Source organism: Podarcis vaucheri (assembly GCF_965113315.1).
Source record: "Podarcis vaucheri genome assembly, chromosome: 14".
Classification (NCBI taxonomy): Eukaryota; Metazoa; Chordata; class Lepidosauria; order Squamata; family Lacertidae; genus Podarcis; species Podarcis vaucheri.
This window is the reverse complement of record NC_138752.1, coordinates 41,411,308-41,431,681: the sequence shown is the minus strand read 5'-3', so window position 1 is coordinate 41,431,681 and position 20,374 is coordinate 41,411,308. Positions and strand designations below refer to the sequence as shown.

The 20,374-nt window shown below is 44.0% G+C and overlaps 1 protein-coding gene across 5 annotated transcripts in view; it reads right to left on the bottom strand.

The window, feature by feature from the left end:
- The window catches only part of VPS35L (VPS35 endosomal protein sorting factor like), an 85,281-nt gene that overhangs the window by 44,001 nt on the left and 20,906 nt on the right, over positions 1–20,374 (bottom strand). For 4 of the 5 annotated variants that reach the window (XM_082200062.1, XM_082200059.1, XM_082200061.1 and 1 more), the window contains exons 10-15: positions 11,997–12,093; positions 9,520–9,567; positions 9,112–9,205; positions 8,297–8,374; positions 7,050–7,172; positions 18–64 (exon numbers count right to left, since the gene is read on the bottom strand). In XM_082200062.1, coding sequence (XP_082056188.1) covers positions 18–64; positions 7,050–7,172; positions 8,297–8,374; positions 9,112–9,205; positions 9,520–9,567; positions 11,997–12,093 — 487 coding nt within the window. Of the gene's footprint in view, positions 1–17; positions 65–7,049; positions 7,173–8,296; positions 8,375–9,111; positions 9,206–9,519; positions 9,568–11,996; positions 12,094–12,484; positions 12,552–20,374 lie in introns of those variants that run through there. The other variant, XM_082200063.1, reaches the window with a different exon arrangement.

Here is a 20,374-nt window from a genome sequence, read left to right as displayed (position 1 = left end):
GCAAGCACACTACTTACTTGTTGCCTAGCTTCTTACACCTTTCCATCATTTCCGTCAGCAAAACCTACCAAAGATAAGTTCATGAGAATGAAAAAAATAAGCACCCAACCAAAACAGTCATTATCAGAACATAAAAAATACCAACTCAACCATATCATTACAGTCGATCAGGTATATGAAGACGAGCAGCAAAGTCAGTCCTCAGGGAATGTGCAGGTGACCTTGGAACGGACAGCTCACGGAAGAACCCCGACCAAACCCAAGAGGAGGCGTGTAGTGGTGATAGGGGATTCCCTACTGAGGGGAACAGAAGCAGTGATCTGTGGGCCTGACAAGATGTCTCGGGAAGTGTGCTGTCTCCCCGGGGCTAAGATCCAAGATGTAACTGAACGACTGCAAGGAATCATAAAACCCACTGACAAATACCCCTTCCTCTTGGTTCATGTGGGAACCAATGACACTGCAAGCAATAGCCTCCAGAAGATCAAAAGAGACTACGAGGCTCTCGGCAGGAAATTGAAGCAACTAAATGCACAAATTGTCATCTCATCTGTCCTCCCAGTTGAACGACGTGGCCCAGGGAGAGAGGGGAAAATAGTGGAAGTGAACAGCTGGCTTCGCAAATGGTGTAAACAGGAACGGTTTGGATTCTTAGATCACGGACTGCAGTTTCTTGAAGATGGACTTCTGGCAAGTGATGGGCTGCACCTCACAACGGTTGGGAGAAATGTTTTTGCAAAAAATCTCAGAAACCTCATCAGGAGGGCTTTAAACTGACTAATGTGGGGGAGGGAGACAGTGCTCCTGAAGGTAGGAGCCTATCAATTAATGAAGATGATCATCCAAATGTCATTGACCAAATGGAGAAAACAGCACACGGACCTAGTGGTGGGAGGAAAAAATCCTTAAATAAGAGACACGGGGGAATGATTAATGGACTTCAATGTCTGTACACTAATGCGCAAAGCATGGGAAATAAACAAGATGAGCTTGAGCTCTTGGTACAGCAAACTAAATATGACATAATAGGCATCACTGAAACCTGGTGGGATAAGTCCCACGATTGGAATGTAATAATGGGGGGATACAATCTATTTCAGAGAAACAGACCAGACAAGAAAGGAGGAGGAGTGGCGTTATATGTCAGGGATGTGTATACCTGTGAAGAGATCCAAGATTTAGATCCTCAAAGCCAAAGTGAGAGCATTTGGGTCAAAATTAAGGGAGAGAAGAATAACAGAGACCTCATTGTGGGAGTTTACTATAGATCCCCAAGCCAAACGGAGGACATAGATGATGCCTTCCTGGAACAGATGGCCAAGCATGCAAAAGGAAGGGAGATAGTAGTAATGGGGGACTTCAATTACCCGGATATTTGTTGGACGTCAAACTCAGCCAAGAGCATAAGGTCAAACAGATTCCTCACTGGCCTTGCAGACAACTTCATTGTCCAGAAAGTGGGAGAAGCAACAAGAGGAACAGCCATTTTAGATCTGGTCCTAACCAATGTTGATGACCTGGTTAGTGGGGTAGAAGTGGAAGGATCATTAGGCGCGAGTGATCATGCTCTTCTGAAGTTTACTATACAGCGGAAAGGAGCAGCCAAGCATACTAGGACTCAATTTCTTGACTTTAAGAAAGCCGACTTCATAAAACTTAGGGAAGTGCTGGGTGAGATCCCATGGACAACAATACTAAAAGGAAAGGGAGTTCATGATGGCTGGGAGTTTGTTAAGAGGGAGATACTAAAAGCACAACGTCAGGCAATACCAATGAGACGGAAACATGGAAGGTGCCTAAAGAAGCCAGGGTGGCTATCTAAAGAACTTTTAACTGAATTAAGATTAAAAAAGGATGTGTACAAAAAATGGAAAAGGGGGGAAACCACCAAAGAGGAATTCAAACAAATAGCCAGCACATGTAGACACAAAGTCAGAAAAGCTAAAGCACAGAATGAACTCAGGCTTGCTAGAGAGGTTAAAAGCAACAAAAAAGGCTTTTATGGGTATGTTCGTAGCAAAAGGAAGAACAAAGAAACTGTGGGGTCACTCAGAGGAGAAGATGGTGAAATGCAAACAGGGGACACAGAAAGGGCTGAACTCCTCAATGCCTTCTTTGCCTCAGTCTTCTCCGATAAAGAAAACAATGCCCGACCTGAAGAATTTGGAGCAAATGATTCAGCAAAGGAAACACAGCCCAGAATAACTAAGGAGATAGTACAAGAATATTTGGCTAGTTTAGATGTATTCAAGTCTCCAGGGCCAGATGAACTGCATCCAAGAGTATTAAAAGAACTGGCAGATGTGATCTCAGAACCACTGGCAGTCATCTTTGAGAATTCCTGGAGAACAGGCGAAGTCCCGGCAGACTGGAGGAGGGCAAATGTTGTCCCTATTTTCAAAAAGGGGAAAAGAGAGGACCCAAATAATTACCGCCCAGTCAGTCTGACATCAATAGCAGGGAAGATTCTGGAGCAGATCATTAAGCAAACAGTCTGTGAGCACCTAGAAAGGAATGCTGTGATCACCAATAGTCAGCATGGATTTCTGAAAAATAAGTCATGTCAGACTAACCTGATCTCGTTTTTTGACAGAATTACAAGCCTGGTAGATGAAGGGAACGCAGTGGATGTAGCCTACCTTGATTTCAGCAAGGCATTTGACAAGGTGCCCCATGATATTCTTGTAAAGAAGCTGGTAAAATGCGGTCTTGACTATGCTACCACTCAGTGGATTTGTAACTGGCTGACTGACCGAACCCAAAGGGTGCTCATCAATGGTTCCTCTTCATCCTGGAGAAGAGTGACTAGTGGGGTGCCACAGGGTTCTGTCTTGGGCCCGGTCTTATTCAACATCTTTATCAACGACTTGGATGATGGACTCAAGGGCATCCTGATCAAATTTGCAGATGACACCAAACTGGGAGGGGTGGCTAACACCCCAGAGGACAGGATCACACTTCAAAACGACCTTGACAGATTAGAGAACTGGGCAAAAATAAACAAGATGAATTTTAACAGGGAGAAATGTAAAGTATTGCACTTGGGCAAAAAAAATGAGAGGCACAAATACAAGATGGGTGACACCTGGCTTGAGAGCAGTACATGTGAAAAGGATCTAGGAGTCTTGGTTGACCACAAACTTGACATGAGCCAACAGTGTGACGCGGCAGCTAAAAAAGCCAATGCAATTCTGGGCTGCATCAATAGGAGTATAGCATCTAGATCAAGGGAAGTAATAGTGCCACTGTATTCTGCTCTGGTCAGACCTCACCTGGAGTACTGTGTCCAGTTCTGGGCACCACAATTCAAGAAGGACACTGACAAACTGGAACGTGTCCAGAGGAGGGCAACCAAAATGGTCAAAGGCCTGGAAACGATGCCTTATGAGGAACGGCTAAGGGAGCTGGGCATGTTTAGCCTGGAGAAGAGGAGGTTAAGGGGTGATATGATAGCCATGTTCAAATATATAAAAGGATGTCACATAGAGGAGGGAGAAAGGTTGTTTTCTGCTGCTCCGGAGAAGCGGACACGGAGCAATGGATCCAAACTACAAGAAAGAAGATTCCACCTAAACATTAGGAAGAACTTCCTGACAGTAAGAGCTGTTCGACAGTGGAATTTGCTGCCAAGGAGTGTGGTGGAGTCTCCTACTTTGGAGGTCTTTAAGCAGAGGCTTGACAACCATATGTCAGGAGTGCTCTGATGGTGTTTCCTGCTTGGCAGGGGGTTGGACTCGATGGCCCTTGTGGTCTCTTCCAACTCTATGATTCTATGATTCTATGATATCTTTCATTACCAAAACTTCAAATGACACAGACATATCCAATTGTGACCCTGCAATGGGAAAGTGAAGGAGGTGCAGTTCGCCAATATTTCCTTTGTGGGAGATTCTGCTTCCAAATCTCTCAGCCATTTTGTTTTTGAACATGAAGCAAGTAAGCATATTTGCTCCAGGTCAGATCAGATGATAGCACTACCTCTATACGGGTGTTACCCTGGACCACTGCCATCTAAGTTAGTGGGCACCATTAGGCCTTTGACTATTGAACAAAAACTCTGAAGAGGGAAACTACATTCAATCTGGCTGACCAGATGAACATACACAGGCTTCTAATAAGCAGCCCAACATGATGAGGATCCCTGGTTGTGTGGAAGAACCTATAAGAGTTCAGCTGCACAGGTCCCGGGTCCAGATAGCATCATTTTGTGGTCTGCATTGGTGACCCTTTGCTACTTAACAGACTAAAGGAACTCTCTCAAACCTATGACATTTTAATCCAAAGCATGACTCTTAAGAGAATTTTCCTGATTTTTAGGAGGACAGAGACGAAATCAATTATTTGGCTCCACCTATCATTGCTCCAGGGAGACGTGGGTGGCGCTGTGGGTTAAACCACAGAGCCTAGGACTTGCCGATCAGAAGGTCGGCGGTTTGAATCCCCGTGACGGGGTGAGCTCCCGTTGCTCGGTCCCTGCTCCTGCCAACCTAGAAGTTTGAAAGCACGTCAAAGTGCAAGTAGATAAATAGGTACCGCTCCAGCGGGAAGGTAAACGGCATTTCCGTGTGCTGCTCTGGTTTGCCAGAAGCAGCTTAGTCATGCTGGCCACATAACCCGGAAGCTGTACGCTGGCTCCCTCGGCCACTAAAGCGAGATGAGCGCCGCAACCCCAGAGTCGGCCACGACTGGACCTACTGGTCAGGGGTCCCTTTACCTTTACCTTTATCATTGCTCCATCCTTGTCTATTATTGCCTCTGGCTCCACCTAGTGTTGGTCTCCTTGCCTTCCATCCTCCACCCGCCCCGCCATATCAATGGACAGCAGCCACCCACCCTGCTGACATACACCAGTGTCAGGCAGCTTCCCATGTTCCTAAATCACAGCTCTCACTGACTACCCATCCAGAAACTGATTTCATTCTGTCACACATAGCTACCCTACCCCTCTCATTAGCTAAAGGGCATCTGCCTTCCAAAAGACAGAGGACAGAGATTTCCAGTTGTCCGCTCCCATTCAGGGAACATCAAATCGATCACCCCTTGCTATCAGCTTAACAAAAGGATGGTCTCCCAGTAGCCATGGTCCTATTCTTTTGCAGTGGGAAGAAGAAGAAAACAGGTTTCTTTGCAAAGCATCTGATTTAAGGCGGGAGGGAGATGTGGTGAAAGAACAAAGAGGCAAAGTCTAAGTCTGTGAAAGATTTCGTATTTCCACATGGCTGCATTGCCACTGGCTTGTTGTTTTTTAACGTTGGCACATGGTATAATACCTCGCGAGGAATTGAATTCTTGCTGAAGACTGTTTTGAGAAAAAAGTTATAACCGTTATGCTGATAGGAGTTTAAAAATAAAAGGAAGTGTAATTTGCATGACCAAGGTGAGAAAGTAGTGTGAAGAACAACACTGGCAAGATCAAAAAGTAGGATAACAAGTTTCCTTGGTTTCTGCCAGGGAACATGCTGAGCTGTAAAAAAAATAAATCAACACAAATGATGCATTATGAAAGTGTGTATTTTTGTATTTTGTAACTTTGTATTTTCTCTGTCTTTGTATTTTTCTGAACTTTTTTATTGTTAAAACTTAATAAAATATTGATTAAAAAAACAAAAAACAAATGATGCATTATGACTACTGGTTTAGTAGAGGTTCTGTGTTAAGATTATCAAGCTGAAATCCTGCACTGACTAGCAGCAACTCTACAGGATTTCGGACTGGGGACATTCCCAGCCCACGTGGAGATGCCGGGACCTTCTGAATGCAGATGCTCGACCACTGAGCCAGGGCCCTTCCACTAATACGTACGCTGTTGTAAGAATGTTGGTTTATTTCTGTAGGTGCTTATGTTCCAATCCTGAGCACACTACTTTCCGCTGAAATCAATGAGATTAAGGTCACATCCATACCATATATTTAAAGTATAATTCTACCACTTTTAACAGTTGTGGCTTCCCTCAAAAGAATCCTGGGCACAGTAGTCTGTTAAGGGTTTTCACCTCACAGAGCTACAATTCCCAGCACTCTTAATAAACTACAGTTCCCAGGATTGTCCGTGACTGTATAAGAGGGTTGCTTTTTTTACCTGTATGATGTGGATGTAACCTTTGTCCAAATCCTCTTTTAATGCTGGTAGGCAAGCAGGGGAAAGGAGAGTCTATAAATATATATCATCCTGCAAGCTAGATGCAAATTTTGTGTGGATGCCTATTGGACAACTAGAGAGTTTATATTAATTTATATATTTAACTGATGTTTACTGCATCCTTAATGTTTGCTGACTGGGGTATTATTATTATTATAACTACAGTATTATTATAATATTTCTTTTGCATTCATGGGTGTTTGTATGTTTCCATTTTTCTTTGACAAATTTGCAAATTTGGCACAGGAAGGATTGGTGAAACATTCTTCAGTTCAGAAGTCTATGGTCTGTCTTTGCTAAATTGACAGTAACTAGATCATCCAGGTCAGGCCACTGATTTGTGGGAACAGAAACTATTGTGCAGAGCAGCAGCCTCAAATTCTAGAAATGCATCAGAAATTTAGAGGCTACAAATTTTCCATTAACATTTATAAGTCTTGTTGTCAAAGCTGGCACTTATCTTGCACTCATGTGTGGAACTATCACATTCAGCCTCCAGGTGCTTTGAAATAATTCTTCAAAGACCTCTCACTTTAAAAACAATTCCACAAAACCATGTGCCTCTTAAGCCACATTTCAATTTTACATTTAGTGGCTCTTTCTAATCAACAACAGCATTAACAAAGCTTTGCCTGCACATTCATGGGTGGTAGATGGTAGCTAGCTTTAAGAACAGAACAAGCCAGATCAATACATATTATTCACAGCACTAGAACTCTACCTGCTAATGGTGCCACCTATGTAACCTGTAAACTTCACTGATTTAGTTCCACTTTCTTGGACTGACACGGAAGAAGCAACAGATTCAGATATCAGAGCGTTTTCCATTTATACAAAGTTCAAATGCGGTACTAGGCCTCTGTTCTGGTTAAACGTTAAAATCTTTCCACAGTCAAAGAGAGATCTTTACCTCTGCAGCCCGGTAAGAGATGCACTGTAGAATCCAATCTATTGCAGGAGAATAAAGGGTTAGATATAATGGGATCTCTACACACTGCACCACCAACTGATTCTGAACTGTATCCCCATGAATCTGTTAAAAATATAAAAGATAAATCATGATGGGGATAGGAAGAAATAATACTGTGCATTCATTAAGGAGTCAAAACATTCAACACTGACTTCAAGGAAAATTGTAGAACTCCAGGATTGCATCCAATGATGGGATTGTTTTAACAGAAATTGCTTTCACTTGTGCAAGTTGGGACGCCTGATTTTTACCTATACGCACACACACCCCTGCCACTGAAGGAGCATCTCCACCCCCAGCGTTCAACTCGGACACTGAGGTCCAGCTCAGAGGGCCTTCTGGCAGTTCCCTCACTGCGAGAAGCGACATTACAGGGAACCAGGCAGAGGGCCTTCTCAGTAGTGGCGCCCACCCTGTGGAATGCCCTCCCATCAGATGTCAAGGAAATAAACAACTATCTGACTTTTATAAGACATCTGAAGGCAGCCCTGTTTAGGGAAGTTTTTAATGTTTGATATTTTATTGGGTTTTTAATATTCTGTTGGGAGCCACCCAGAGTGGCTGGGGCAACCCAGCCAGATGGGCAGGGTAGAAATAAATTGTTGTTCTTGTTGTTGTTGTTGTTGTTAGCTACTACAGCCACCTGCACCATAACCCATTCCAACCCAGTGTTTGGGGTGGCTTAAGGGGAAGGGAATTAGTGGGAATTAGCAGAAACGCTTTCTGAATGGGGAATATCTGAAAACCAAACAGCTATGAGAACTCCCAGATCACACAATACTAGATTACTTGCTCCTCAATCCCCTACCCAGCTGCTTTCACCAAATTACACCCACCTGTCCCACACCTGATGTCCTATGTGAAAACAGGTGTGGGTAGGTAACAATGCTGCCACAAGGGAACTACTGGGAGCTGACAGTGCATTTCCCGATTGTTCCTTCACACGCAGGGTTCTTGAAGAGGCTCAGTGAATCCTTTTCAAGTTGTCAACTGATGTCAAAATGATGTCATGTGAGTGATGTCATGTGACTGACAAGAGGGCAGCCCTGTCCGTCTGTTAAAGCTGGCCCACAGCAGGGTGGGGGAAGCAAGGTTCCAGCTTGCAAGCCGTATCCTGTCCACATCTGGGCTAAGTGAGCAAACGCACACGAAAAACACTCCCAATCTTTACAGAATCTCTTACTTACTTGCTTAAAAGTCAGGAGGAAGTCAAAAAAGTTCTTGTTGAGGTTCTCTTTCAGATGAGGAGCTACTTCCATCCCAACCTACATTCAAAGAGCCACATAAATTAAGCCTAGTCTTTGTCTCTTCCGCTGCAACACAATAATGTATATTCATATACCTATTGCAAGATTTGGGTGGGGGGATCCACTTAAAAATGGCACACAAGGAAAATTAGATGAGTATTCAGACAAGGAAGTAATCATATGGTGCAAGGTGAGTGCACTGTAAGAAAGCGGAAGAATGCAATATATAGCCAGTGTAATATTTCCTAGAAATAGGAAGTTGGCTATTTCCTAGTCTACAGAAAACTGCAACAAAACTGGTTGGTCTGGAGGCATTCTGCTGAGTCTGCCAGATTATCTAAGATCAACCCTCCAAGGTCCTCTCTAGTCTGTCAATAAGAGATACTAGGTTGATTGGTATTATGGACAGGGCCTTTTCAGTGGTGACCCCATATCAATGGACTATTCTCCCCCAGGAAGAATGAATGGTCCCATCTTTCAAAAGGACTCACAATACCTTTTTATTTCAAACCTGCTTTTTCTTAATTATTGTATCTTAATGAAATTTTAATGCTCAATTTAAGGGATATAATGTGCACTTTAAACATTGTAATTGTTTGCATAGTGTCACGCTTAATTGTTCAGTTATTTTGCATGCTACCTTATGAGGGCGGTTTGTAAATATTTTAAGAACTAAAGCAAACAAATGACACCAACTAGTCGAATCAACGTTTCACGGAACCAACAAAACTGCATTTTAAAGAAGAAAATCTTACTCTGCAGAGATACGCCCTAGCATAGACAGCAACCAAAGGATCTCCTATTCCTCGGATCATGGAGGTTAGCCGTGGGAGACATTCAGAAATTCCTCTGTAAAGAAGATTTGAGAAAGTAGGGGGTTTTTATGATTGAAATGGAGATAGCTTAGAACAGCAGCTTGTGTTATGGCTTGGGCATCCTGTGTTGAAAGGGCAGGGAGGGGGAGACAGAGTCAGAAATCCCACCAGACATGCCCAAGGCCAACATCCGACATATCCCAGGAATCTTTTTTCGACTTGTAATTCAAAAGACACCACCAGTGTTCAATCAAGTCATTGGTAGAAGCTAGAAAAATCTCTGGGTATAATTAATTTCCATACCCCCCCTACATTTATCAAATATTCACCAAATATTATTAGCCTTACGTTTTGGAAAGAAATTTGTTGCACTTCAGTATTGCTGCTTCCACATAACTGGAATAAAGTGTCAAGGGGGGAAAGTTCAAAACAGTAAAGTCATTGGGATTATCCAAGGCACAGAGACCCTGTGTAAAACTAAACCATGGTTTAACATAACATAGGCAAACTTCAAAGAGCTTTGAACTCCCCTTTCCTCCTCTACTGTGATGGACAGAGAAGAACAAAGATTCTGCTTTCACTTTTTATGAACTTCAGTTTAGTGTTGCGTTGCCTCTGAACTATAACAGTGATTCGTCTTAATTATAGCTTGCTTCGACAAATCAGCTTCTTAAAACTATGGTTTGAAGTTAGCTTGTTTCAATCAATCATAGTTAAATTTGGCCACAGGTTCAGGTGACACATTATCTATTATCTAGGGAATAATGTCTTAGGAGCTACAGTACAACTAACACCTGATGTTTCTTTCATTGACTGCAGACCTATATTCATTCTCTTTGATTACATTTTTTTGCAGTATTATGAGCCAAGGGAATTCTGAATAACCTATACCTGTCTCACTGATATTGCTACCTTGGTTCTCTCAGCCGGACTACAATGCCATATGCTGGTCACAGAATCACAGAATTGTACTGTTGGAAGGTTTCCCCAAGGGCCATTTAATCCAACCCCCCTGCAGTGCAGGAATCCTGCCCACAGCCCATAGCTGTCAACCGTCCCTTATTTGGCGGGAAACTCCCTTATCCCAGTGCGGTGGCCCGCTGCTGTCCCTTATTGATGATGTCCCTTAAATTTCGATGGTTTCAAAGGAAGCAGCTCCTCTCCCTCCCTCCCTGCCGGCCATGGAGGAGGGGGGATCCAACTGTGTTGCTTGGCTGTGTTGCTCACCCAATAAGGAGTCTAAGAACGACTGGGGGGTGGAGCTTGCATGCCTTGTGCCGATCAAATCGGCCGCGTTGCCTGGGGACTCGCCTTTGCTCAGCGGAGAGGTGACGGTGGTTTTCCTTGCTGCATCCCCTATGCCGGGTTGCTGCGCTGTGGGAACCACCACTTGAGGCTTCGTTGGGCTGCTGGCTGGGCTTTCTGCCTTTGGCTCGGAGGGGCTCAGAAGTTGAACATACCTGTGCTCGAAAAATCCCTTATTTTGGCTGCTGATGCCTTATTTTCGAGGCTGTTGGTCCCTTATTTTCAAATCTGTAAGTTGACAGCTATGCCACAGCCATCCCTGGGTGGGCTCGAGCCACCAACCTTCTAGTTAACAGCCAGATGCACTAACCCAACGTGCCACCAGCCCCTCTTGGGGGAGTCAGCTAGGCAGAGACTGGAAGCTGTTAACGCCATACCCCAGTCTGAGACCTTCCCTCACAATAAAGTGTCTTACGGCTCTGCGAAGTCAGCTATTGACTTGGAGATATTTTAGAGCGGATCTAATCCCAGTAGTGTGGACAGAGCATCTAGAGACCCATCTGATTCAGCTTACCTGGGGGCTGGGTTAAGGAGACAGGTAAAGGACCCCAGGGACACTTACAGTGAGCTAGCATCAGAAAGGGAATTGCACCACTTGAGATGGGTGGCAGCTCTGCCACTGCCCAACCCCATTCTTGCCCTTCCTCCCATAGCCCACCCCTCATCCTTTTCTTCACCCCAATACACCCATCCCTCCTCATCTTTTTTTGCCTGCTACATTAGCAGTCGCAGTGATGATGGTTTCTCCACCACCCACTGAAACCATCGCTGCCGCCACCTCTTCCCTGCCTCTGCGCCCAAGAAGACCCTTCTCAGACCAATGCATTCTGGGTATGGAGGTCTGCAGAGGGCATGTGCCACTGCCATGGCTGAGAGACGCTGACCTTGGGCCGGTCACTCTGTGAGCTTTGTGGCTGAGGAGGGATTTGAAGCTAGGTCTCCTCAGCTTAGCCCAACTCTCTAACCACTACTTCAAATCAGCTCCCGGGGCCGTACCCAATGCCATTCCTACTCGAGAGTAGACCTGCTGAAATGAATAGGCATGATTCCCCCAGCTCTGCTAATTTCATTGGATCTAGTTTGAGTAGAATTTAAGTTGGCTCAGTCTTTTCAACTTACTTTTACTTCAAAATAAAGAGTAAAAATCACACACAACGGCTTAAGAAAGTCACTGATAATAATCATATCATTCTCGTGGGATAAAGAGCTCGCTATTTCTTATGTAAGTTATATGTGACACGTGAATTTTAAACTTGCTTTCTTGTTGAAAAGATAACCACCGCATTTTTTTTAAAAAAGTATGCCTTAGCCATAGGCAAAATCTAGTCTCCATTTCAACCCTCAACTGTGAACTCTGCTGGCACCCTGGACAATACCTACAAGGGGTCTTTTGATACTCCTTTTCTTTTTTTTCCATGTGGAGAAACCTAAGGCAACACTATGATTTATTTTTTAAAGAAATTCAAGCATAAACCAGATAACGTTTTCATCATCTTAAAGTCTCCTTCGGAAAAGGATACAATCTGGGAATGAGCTCTCGAATGGAAGCAATCTTGAAGAACCAGTTTAAACAGGTTTCTTTGGCAGTATCAACCACACTTTCAGGAGTAAAATTATCTGATAAAACAAGACAAAAAGAAGATTAAAAACTAAGAACCTGCTTCCTTATTACGTTTCTGAATAAAATTAGCAGTGATTTTATTCGCATAGTTCGCGGGCGGGGGGAATGGCACTCAAAGAGTACTGATTAGAAAAATCACACACCAGAAGAGCCCTGTTGGAACCGAGGGAAGGCCTATTTTTTGTCTCTAAGGGCCAAAAGCAGGCTATGAATGCAACAACCAACAGTCCAATCAAATTATTTCAGGTCATCTGGACAACTGTCTGCCATATAGAGCTGGGCAGTAGTGGAGGACCTCTGTGGTTGATGAGCTGCGTTAGACCTGGTACAGATCCCAAATTGACCCACCAGGCCTCTCCCCACAAACCACGGCCACCTGCCACACACCTGATGTCACATGTGCAGATGTGGCTACAAAGGAACATCCAGGCTTTGCCATTGATGGAGAGCCCTACTGGTGCTGGGAGTGTGCTTTTAAAGCGGCTTGCTTTAATCTCCAACCAAGCTCCATTTTGAAAGAAGCCATTAGAATCCAAGTCACCTCCTGCAAACAGAGCATTTTCCTCTTGCAAACAGACTTCGAAAGGGCTTCCTGTGATCAGCTTCCAGCACCAATCAGCTGATTCAAAATTCCCTTCAGCTGAACTAGGGGTTCAACTTCTTTTTTAATTAACTGAGAATAACATTTATTTACGTGTACCACCAACAACACCAACAAAGCATCATAAACGCAAGATGATAATTCCTCAAACGTTTGAATCGTTCATTATTATTTTTCAAAACTGTTGCATACTGGGCCGGAAATACTCCTCTGCTGTCCTGTATGAAAAATAATTCTGCAAAAAAAGATAGTGACTGGTCTAAAGTCCCCAGTGAGCTTTGTGGATGAATGAGCCCAGGTCTCCCATGCTCTATAAGTCCTTTAAAAACAAGAGGTGGGTGGGTGGGTGTTTAGGATCTAGCCCATTGTACAATAGGTGACATTTGTATTTGCTGCCCCACCCACTACTGCTTCTGACCCTGCCAACACCTGGCATGCGGCCCCCAATAAGGCATGCGGCCCTTGGCCCCCAAAAGGTTCCCCAATCCTGAGGTACATAGTGATATACAAAGAACAAGTACGGTATGTCATGTCCCTAGTTACCTACCTGGGAATAAAGGCCCCTGAATAAGATGGGATTTAACTCTGAGCAAGCATGCATGGGATTACATTATAACTGGGGCAACTACCATTCCTGCCTTTGCCGCATTCACAATGTTTATTCACATTTTCTCCGCAGAGATTGTTTAAAAATGCAGGCGGGGGAAAGTGGGCCTTGGAAGCTAACAGGCATTACGGGCCTGAAGCATGTTAGGTCATCAGCGTACAAAAATTTGCAGAGACTTAACTGCTCCAAGCCTTACTTTGCTGCCCACGAATCCAAGATAAAACCAATATGACACTGCAGAAGGAACAGTTACGTAACCGTCAATATTTAGAATCTGCTGTCTGCTTAAATTTTTGCCTTGCTGAACTTGGGAATTAGGACTTTATATGCCAGACAGGGCTCTCTCGCAGTATAGTAAGAATTTGAAGTGTGGGGTTCTCATTATTCGTATCCTACAGATATATTTACCTATTTTTATACAATCCTAAAAATTCTCGGAGCGGGAAGAAAATTAAATAATAAAGCAGCCAATCGGAACCAAGTGAAAGCAGAGTAAAACTAGAGCATCAGTTACTGTGCAGATCAATCCTAATCCTTGATCTGCCACGTTGCCGGGGGATAAGATACAGTGGTGCCCCGCAAGACGAATGCCTCGCAAGACAAAAAACTCGCTAGACGAAAGGTTTTTTCATTCGCGATTTGCCTCGCAAGACGAATTCCCCTATGCGCTTGCTTCGCAAGACGAAAACGTCTTGCAACTTTGTTAAGCCGTTTAAACCGTGCTTCGCAAGAAGAAAAATTCGTTAGACGGCAAAAATTGCGGAACAAATTAATTTCGTCTTGCGGGGCACCACTGTACTGTGACGTTTTCTCTCGGCTACTGTGAAGGTTCCCATCGTATCCACAAAATGCATGGGCAGAAGCTACTGCCAGTGGTATCCCTGCCAACAGCAGCCAACATAAATCTCTGTAACGGGTTTTTTTTTTGGGGGGGGTGGCTGGGATAGGAGGGGATACTTGGGCACAATTTAGGCCTCTGTGTTGTACCATGAAAACCAGTCGTTCTGCTTGTTAGCAATGTCACTTCAACAACATAGACGGAGCCCAGAGAGAAAATAAATCCTGTGGGACAAAAACAAGTGTATAATATGAGAAAGAAATGAGAGAGGTTTTGCCTTTCTTACATCAGGCCTTGTACATAGAAGGGGTAGCTATATAAAATTACAGATACAGCGGGAAAGAACCAATCTCTGCTGCAGCACTTCCAATGCTACTGTGCTGTCACCCCCGCTTCAGCAGCAGCAATGTGGACAGAGCAGGAGCTCCACTACTCTACTCAGTTCTGCTGCTCTGATCTAAGAGTTAAGATTGAAGCCTTAGACTGGGAAGACCTGGGTTAAAATCACCGCTTCACCAGAAACTCACTGGGAGACCTTGGGACAATTCCTTATTCTTCTCTCTCTTGGCCTAGCCTGACTTACAATGTTGTTTTAAGGATAAACCGGCCCTTATGCTATTTCAAAAGCAATATTTCGTTAACTATTCAGACTGGGATCCACTATTAGGAACATCAGTTATTAGTTCAGGAAATTGCAAAGATACCATCGCTAAGAATATAGGAAGGCTCAAGCCAAAGACCTTTCATCTAATTCACCATCCTGCTTCTCAAAGTGCTCAGCGAGAAGTCTCTGGTAAGCCGAAAAGAAGGACAAGCTCCCTAAGTTGATGGATATCACCACATCTTATGGAAAGATAGCACAGATAAAGGCTGCAGCTTCGTCAAAGGCATGGGTTTGAATTCCACCGCTGAGAGTAAATTGAGCGGCAGCTGTGCTCAAGTTGTCTATGAAGCTGGATTTAGGCTCCAGGCATTTCAAATTACACAGCTACCAAGATGTATTTTAATTTGGTAATGTGCTCAAGCAGTCTAAGGTGCTGGATTCTGGCTCCAGTCTCTTTGGCAGCATGGGTTCAAATCCTACCACAGCCAGTATGCTTAGTGGGCGGACTGCGGTGAAATGCCTGCTTAGAACGAAAGAAGTGCCACGTTCCATTCACAGCACCTCCAGCTGGGATGAGAGAGACCCCAGCCTCCAACCCTGGAGCCACTACGGTTTCAAATTGGATTGGCAACCGTGTGTTGAGATTCCTGCATTGGAGGGGGTTGGACTGGATGACCCCCGGGGTCCCTTCCAACTCTACAATTCTATGATTCATTGCCAAGTTGGCATAGTCAATACTGAGCAAGATGGACCAATGGCCTGACCAATGGTAAAGATCAGCACACATTTTGCATGGGGAAAGTCCCATATTTTATTCCTGTTGAATGGTTTCTTTAAATGTAAAGGTTCATCATTGTTCCACTCCATGTGTATGTCTTTAAGGGGCCGGAGCAAGGGCCAGAGCAAGATAACGAGACCCAGCTTTACAGCTGTGAAACATAGCAGGTGCTGCTGAGTTGTATTTGATTAAGGCATGTCAGCATCTGGGTAGAGTATAGAAGGAGCAACACCTAGCTCTCCCATTACCCTGGGGGATGGGTTGGTGGTTGGGTCATGTTTGTTTGTTAATATATTTAGTGTAAATGGAGTTTTTGTTTTTCTTATTAAAACCTTCTTTAAGTTATTTTTGAGTCCTTTCTTTTTAATGCATGATCTCCCCAGCAAGCTCTCTGCAGCGTTACTATACTGCAAAAAGCCAACATCTTTGGTTATGGGCCCAGCTGCTGAGTGGATGACTGCATATTTTTGGACTCTGAGAAAGGTTTGAAAACTCCTTCTCCTGTTAGCGTAGTTTTTGTGGGTCTGGAAGAGTTCCAGAATGGTTGACCGGGTTCCTGAAGCTGAGAAGGCTCTGGTCTTCCCACAGCTAACAGATGAGAACTATAGTTTATGGTCTTTTCGGGTGGAGGCGCTTTTGACCTCTAGAGAAGTATGGACCTATGTAACTGATGACCCTCCTGACCCTGTAACTAATGCTTGGTCGAAAGGAGATGCAAAAGCCAGGGCGATAATTAATTTGGCAGTCAGCGACCAGCAAGTAGTCTATATAAGAAATAAGAAAACTGCCAAAGAAATGTGGGACAGTCTTGCAGCAGTGCATGTTAGAAAAGAGTCAGCGTCTGCATTGACGTTTTTCAAGCAGTTGTACCAGACGAAGTTGCAGCCTGGTGGTGATTTGGCAGCACACTTGAGACGTCTGGAGGCAATACGCGGCGAATTAATTCGAAGGGACATGGAGGTACCTGATATTCAGTATGTTTTTATCATCCTATGTTCCCTTAATGAGGACTTTGATGGTATAGCTAGCCAGATATCTGCCGTTCCACCAGCACAATTAACTGTGGAAGGGGTAACGGCAGGATTAATGGGCGAGTTGGATAGAAGGGAGGCTTGTGCCATAAGCACTCCTGTTTCCAGGAAGAATGAGGAACACCATATGCAAACCTGTGGTGATACAACTGCATTTAAAGCTGCAAAGCGTTGTTGGTTCTGCAATAAGCAAGGACATTTTGCAAGGGACTGCAGATCCAAAAGAAAGCAAAGTACTCCCAAGCCTGTTTCTGTTCGTCAATCACGGTCGTCAGCCCAGCAGCCGGCATCGTATAGTAGAGACAGAAACGAGCCGCGAGCTTTTCACGCTCGGACTAAAGATCGTAAAAGAATTAAAGGTGCCAAGTGGAAGTCTTTTGTTATCGACTCAGGAGCATCGCAGCACGTCTGCAACGATCGAAGCTTGTTTATTTCTTTCGAAGAGGAAATTGGTAATGTACATTTAGCCAATTCACAAGTCTTGCAGTCGCTTGGCAGGGGTACTGTTAAACTTGACTCTTTAAACATTACAATAGCGAACTGCATTTACTGCCCGTCAGTGGACAATTTATTATCAGTAAGATGTTTTGCTCGTCAAGGCATAACTGTGCGTTTCTTAAAGTCAATGTGTGAGTTTTTCGAGGGGAACAAACGTCTATTGTATGCCCGGGAATCTGATGGTTTATATAGACTGTATTTTCGCACCTACTCCCAATCGCCTATAAATTGCAGAGCAGCACAGTCAAGACAGGGGTTGAGGAATGTAAGGCCACATTCTGGGTGTGTCCACGAGGCGCACAGAATTCTGGGACACCTGAATTTTGCTGATGTAATTAAGACAAAGAGTATTGTCAATGGCCTCAACTTAAAACCATGCAAATTCTTCATGCAATGTCTATCCTGTTGCAAGAATAAGATTAAGGTTGCACGCAAGGGTAGGTGCTCAGATAGAAAAGTAACTGAGCCATTTGAGCGTGTACATTGTGATTTAGTTGGGCCACTCCCACCATCATTAGGAGGTTCGAAGTACTGGCTCACTCTGATAGACCAGTATAGTAGATATTGTTGGACTTATGCAATAGCTGAGAAGTCCCAAGCATTTGAGAAGTACAAGGTTTTTTGCAACTGGGTAAAAACGCACTTTAACAAACCAATTAAGAACCTGTTTTCTGACCGGGGCGGGGAATTTGTTTCTGAGGATTTTGAGAATTTCCTGGAAGTGCAGGGGACTACTCATGAGTTATCTTGCCCCCGAAGTCCCTGGCAAAATGGGCTTGTTGAAGTTGTGCAGCGTGACCTGCAGGCAGGGGTTAAAACTTATCTGCACGATGCTAATCTGCCCAAAGTGTTTTGGGCTGAAGCACTCAATGCTTTTTGTTATGTTAGAAATTGCAGTTATCATTCTGGTTTAGATGTCACCCCCTATGAGAAGCTGTTTAAAAAACGCCCTAATCTGAAATACCTACGTATTTGGGGTTCAGATGTAGTTATGCATTATCCTGCTAAGCAGAAATTGGGTGAATGTAGTGTACAGGGGAAATTAATGGGCTACCAGCAGGGGGCGTACAGAATTTACATACCAGCAACTGGCAAATTTCATATTACCAGAAGCATGATACAAACTGTAAATTGGAATGGGGTTGCTGTTTTCCAAGATATTGATGGTATAAATGATACTGAGGAAGAAGAGGAAGCAGGAGCAGCAGCAGGAGAAAATGGTGATTCTGAATTAATGGGGAAAGACAAAAAGCCTGTTGAATCTGATAATTTGTTTGAGGATTTAAAGTCACAGGCACCTGAGGGGAGGTTAGATTCTCTTGAGTTTTCTGACCGCGAGCTTAGCCAACAGGCACCTCTTCAGTCTGACAATGATTTACAACCTGAAACTAGTAGTTCACTTAGTCCCATTAAGTCTGAGGAGTCTGACTCTCCTTCCGGACTGAGACGTTCAGATAGAAAGAGGCAGAAGCCACAACGTTTCGCAGATGAACATTTTAATACTGTGTATGCCAATAAGGCGGTTTTTGAACCAAAAAGCTACAGTGACGTTCAGAGTTTACCTAAGCACCAAGCTGTAAATTGGTATAAAGCTATGAACTCTGAGATAGCTTCTTTAAAAGAGCATAACACTTGGTCTCTTGTACCACAAACCCCAGATATGAGACTTATTGATTCAAAATGGGTTTATAGAGTTAAAATGAATGACAAAAATGAAGTTGTAAGGTACAAGGCAAGACTAGTTGCTAGGGGCTTTCAACAAATTCCAGGCGAAGATTATGATTTGTGCTATTCACCAAGTGTAAAATATGAAACAGTTAAGCTTTTGTTAAAAGATGCATCACAATGTGGAAAAGCCCACTATGCAATGTTTCTCTGCTCTTAAGAAAGTGGTAATGTACCTTAAACATACTAAACATTATAGGTTGCAGTTTACATCAAGTATTGACAAAGGTTACACATGAAAAACATGTACAAAGTATGCTTTATGTTTTTGTTCCACAATGATGAACCGCAGGGGAAATGTTGAATGGTTTCTTTAAATGTAAAGGTTCATCATTGTTCCACTCCATGTGTATGTCTTTAAGGGGCCGGAGCAAGGGCCAGAGCAAGATAACGAGACCCAGCTTTACAGCTGTGAAACATAGCAGGTGCTGCTGAGTTGTATTTGATTAAGGCGTGTCAGCATCTGGGTAGAGTATAGAAGGAGCAACACCTAGCTCTCCCATTACCCTGGGGGATGGGTTGGTGGTTGGGTCATGTTTGTTTGTTAATATATTTAGTGTAAATGGAGTTTTTGTTTTTCTTATTAAAACCTTCTTTAAGTTATTTTTGAGTCCTTTCTTTTTAATGCATGATCTCCCCAGCAAGCTCTCTGCAGCGTTACTATACTGCAAAAAGCCAACAATTTTGCATGGGGAAAGTCCCATATTTTATTCCTGGCATCTTCCAGTTACGATACTTTATTAAAGCTCTATACCGGCTTCCCTCCCGGGCAAGAAACAACAAAACATGTAGCAGAGCTGGAAGCAAGGGAAGAACCATGTGAAGATCTGGACAGACACTGCCAATCCAAAAAGGCAATACTGGGAGAGAGGGATAAACAGCCTGGCCTTGCATAAAGCCAGCTCCCTATGCAACACCAAGACACACCGCCAGTCTTTTCACGATCTGGTTGACCCATTTTTGGGCCATCAGGTGCCTGGGATGGAGGAGCTTCTTTCGAGAAGGTGCTTTTGCTGACACACCTTGTGCTAACAAATGAGCAAATCGGGCCTCATCCAATGGAAGAAAAGTGGGTCAAAGTGATTTGATATGGGGCGGTGGGGGATCTCTGCGTTCCGAGCACCTTTCCGCCACAGAACAAAGCAGAAGCGGCAGAAGTTCCCGTTCAACTGAACTGGAGCAGGGACTGCCACTTATTATTCTGCTGCTGTGCTGTTCTCTCCTCAAAAACGTCGAGCCTATGCAGAAACTCAAGAGGGTGGGGGAGAGAGAGAGAGAGAGACTGCAATTCTCTCCCATTTGGCAACAGCCCACCCCTAAGCGCTTGAGGACTTTTACGTAACGAAGCACGATGGGGACCCGGAGTCCTTAAGTTCAAGCGTGCCCTAACTGCCAAGGCGGTTAAGGACAAGACAGTGAGCAGCAGCTGTTGGGAGAGACGGCGCAAGAAACAGACTTGGATTAGGAATATAAAAACAAGATTTAAAACCGGCTTCTTGCAAAAGAGGTACAGAAAATGGCACACACGTACCAGAATCAACCTTATCCACAAAATATAACAACATATTATATTGCACTGATTCCAGGCTAGCCTC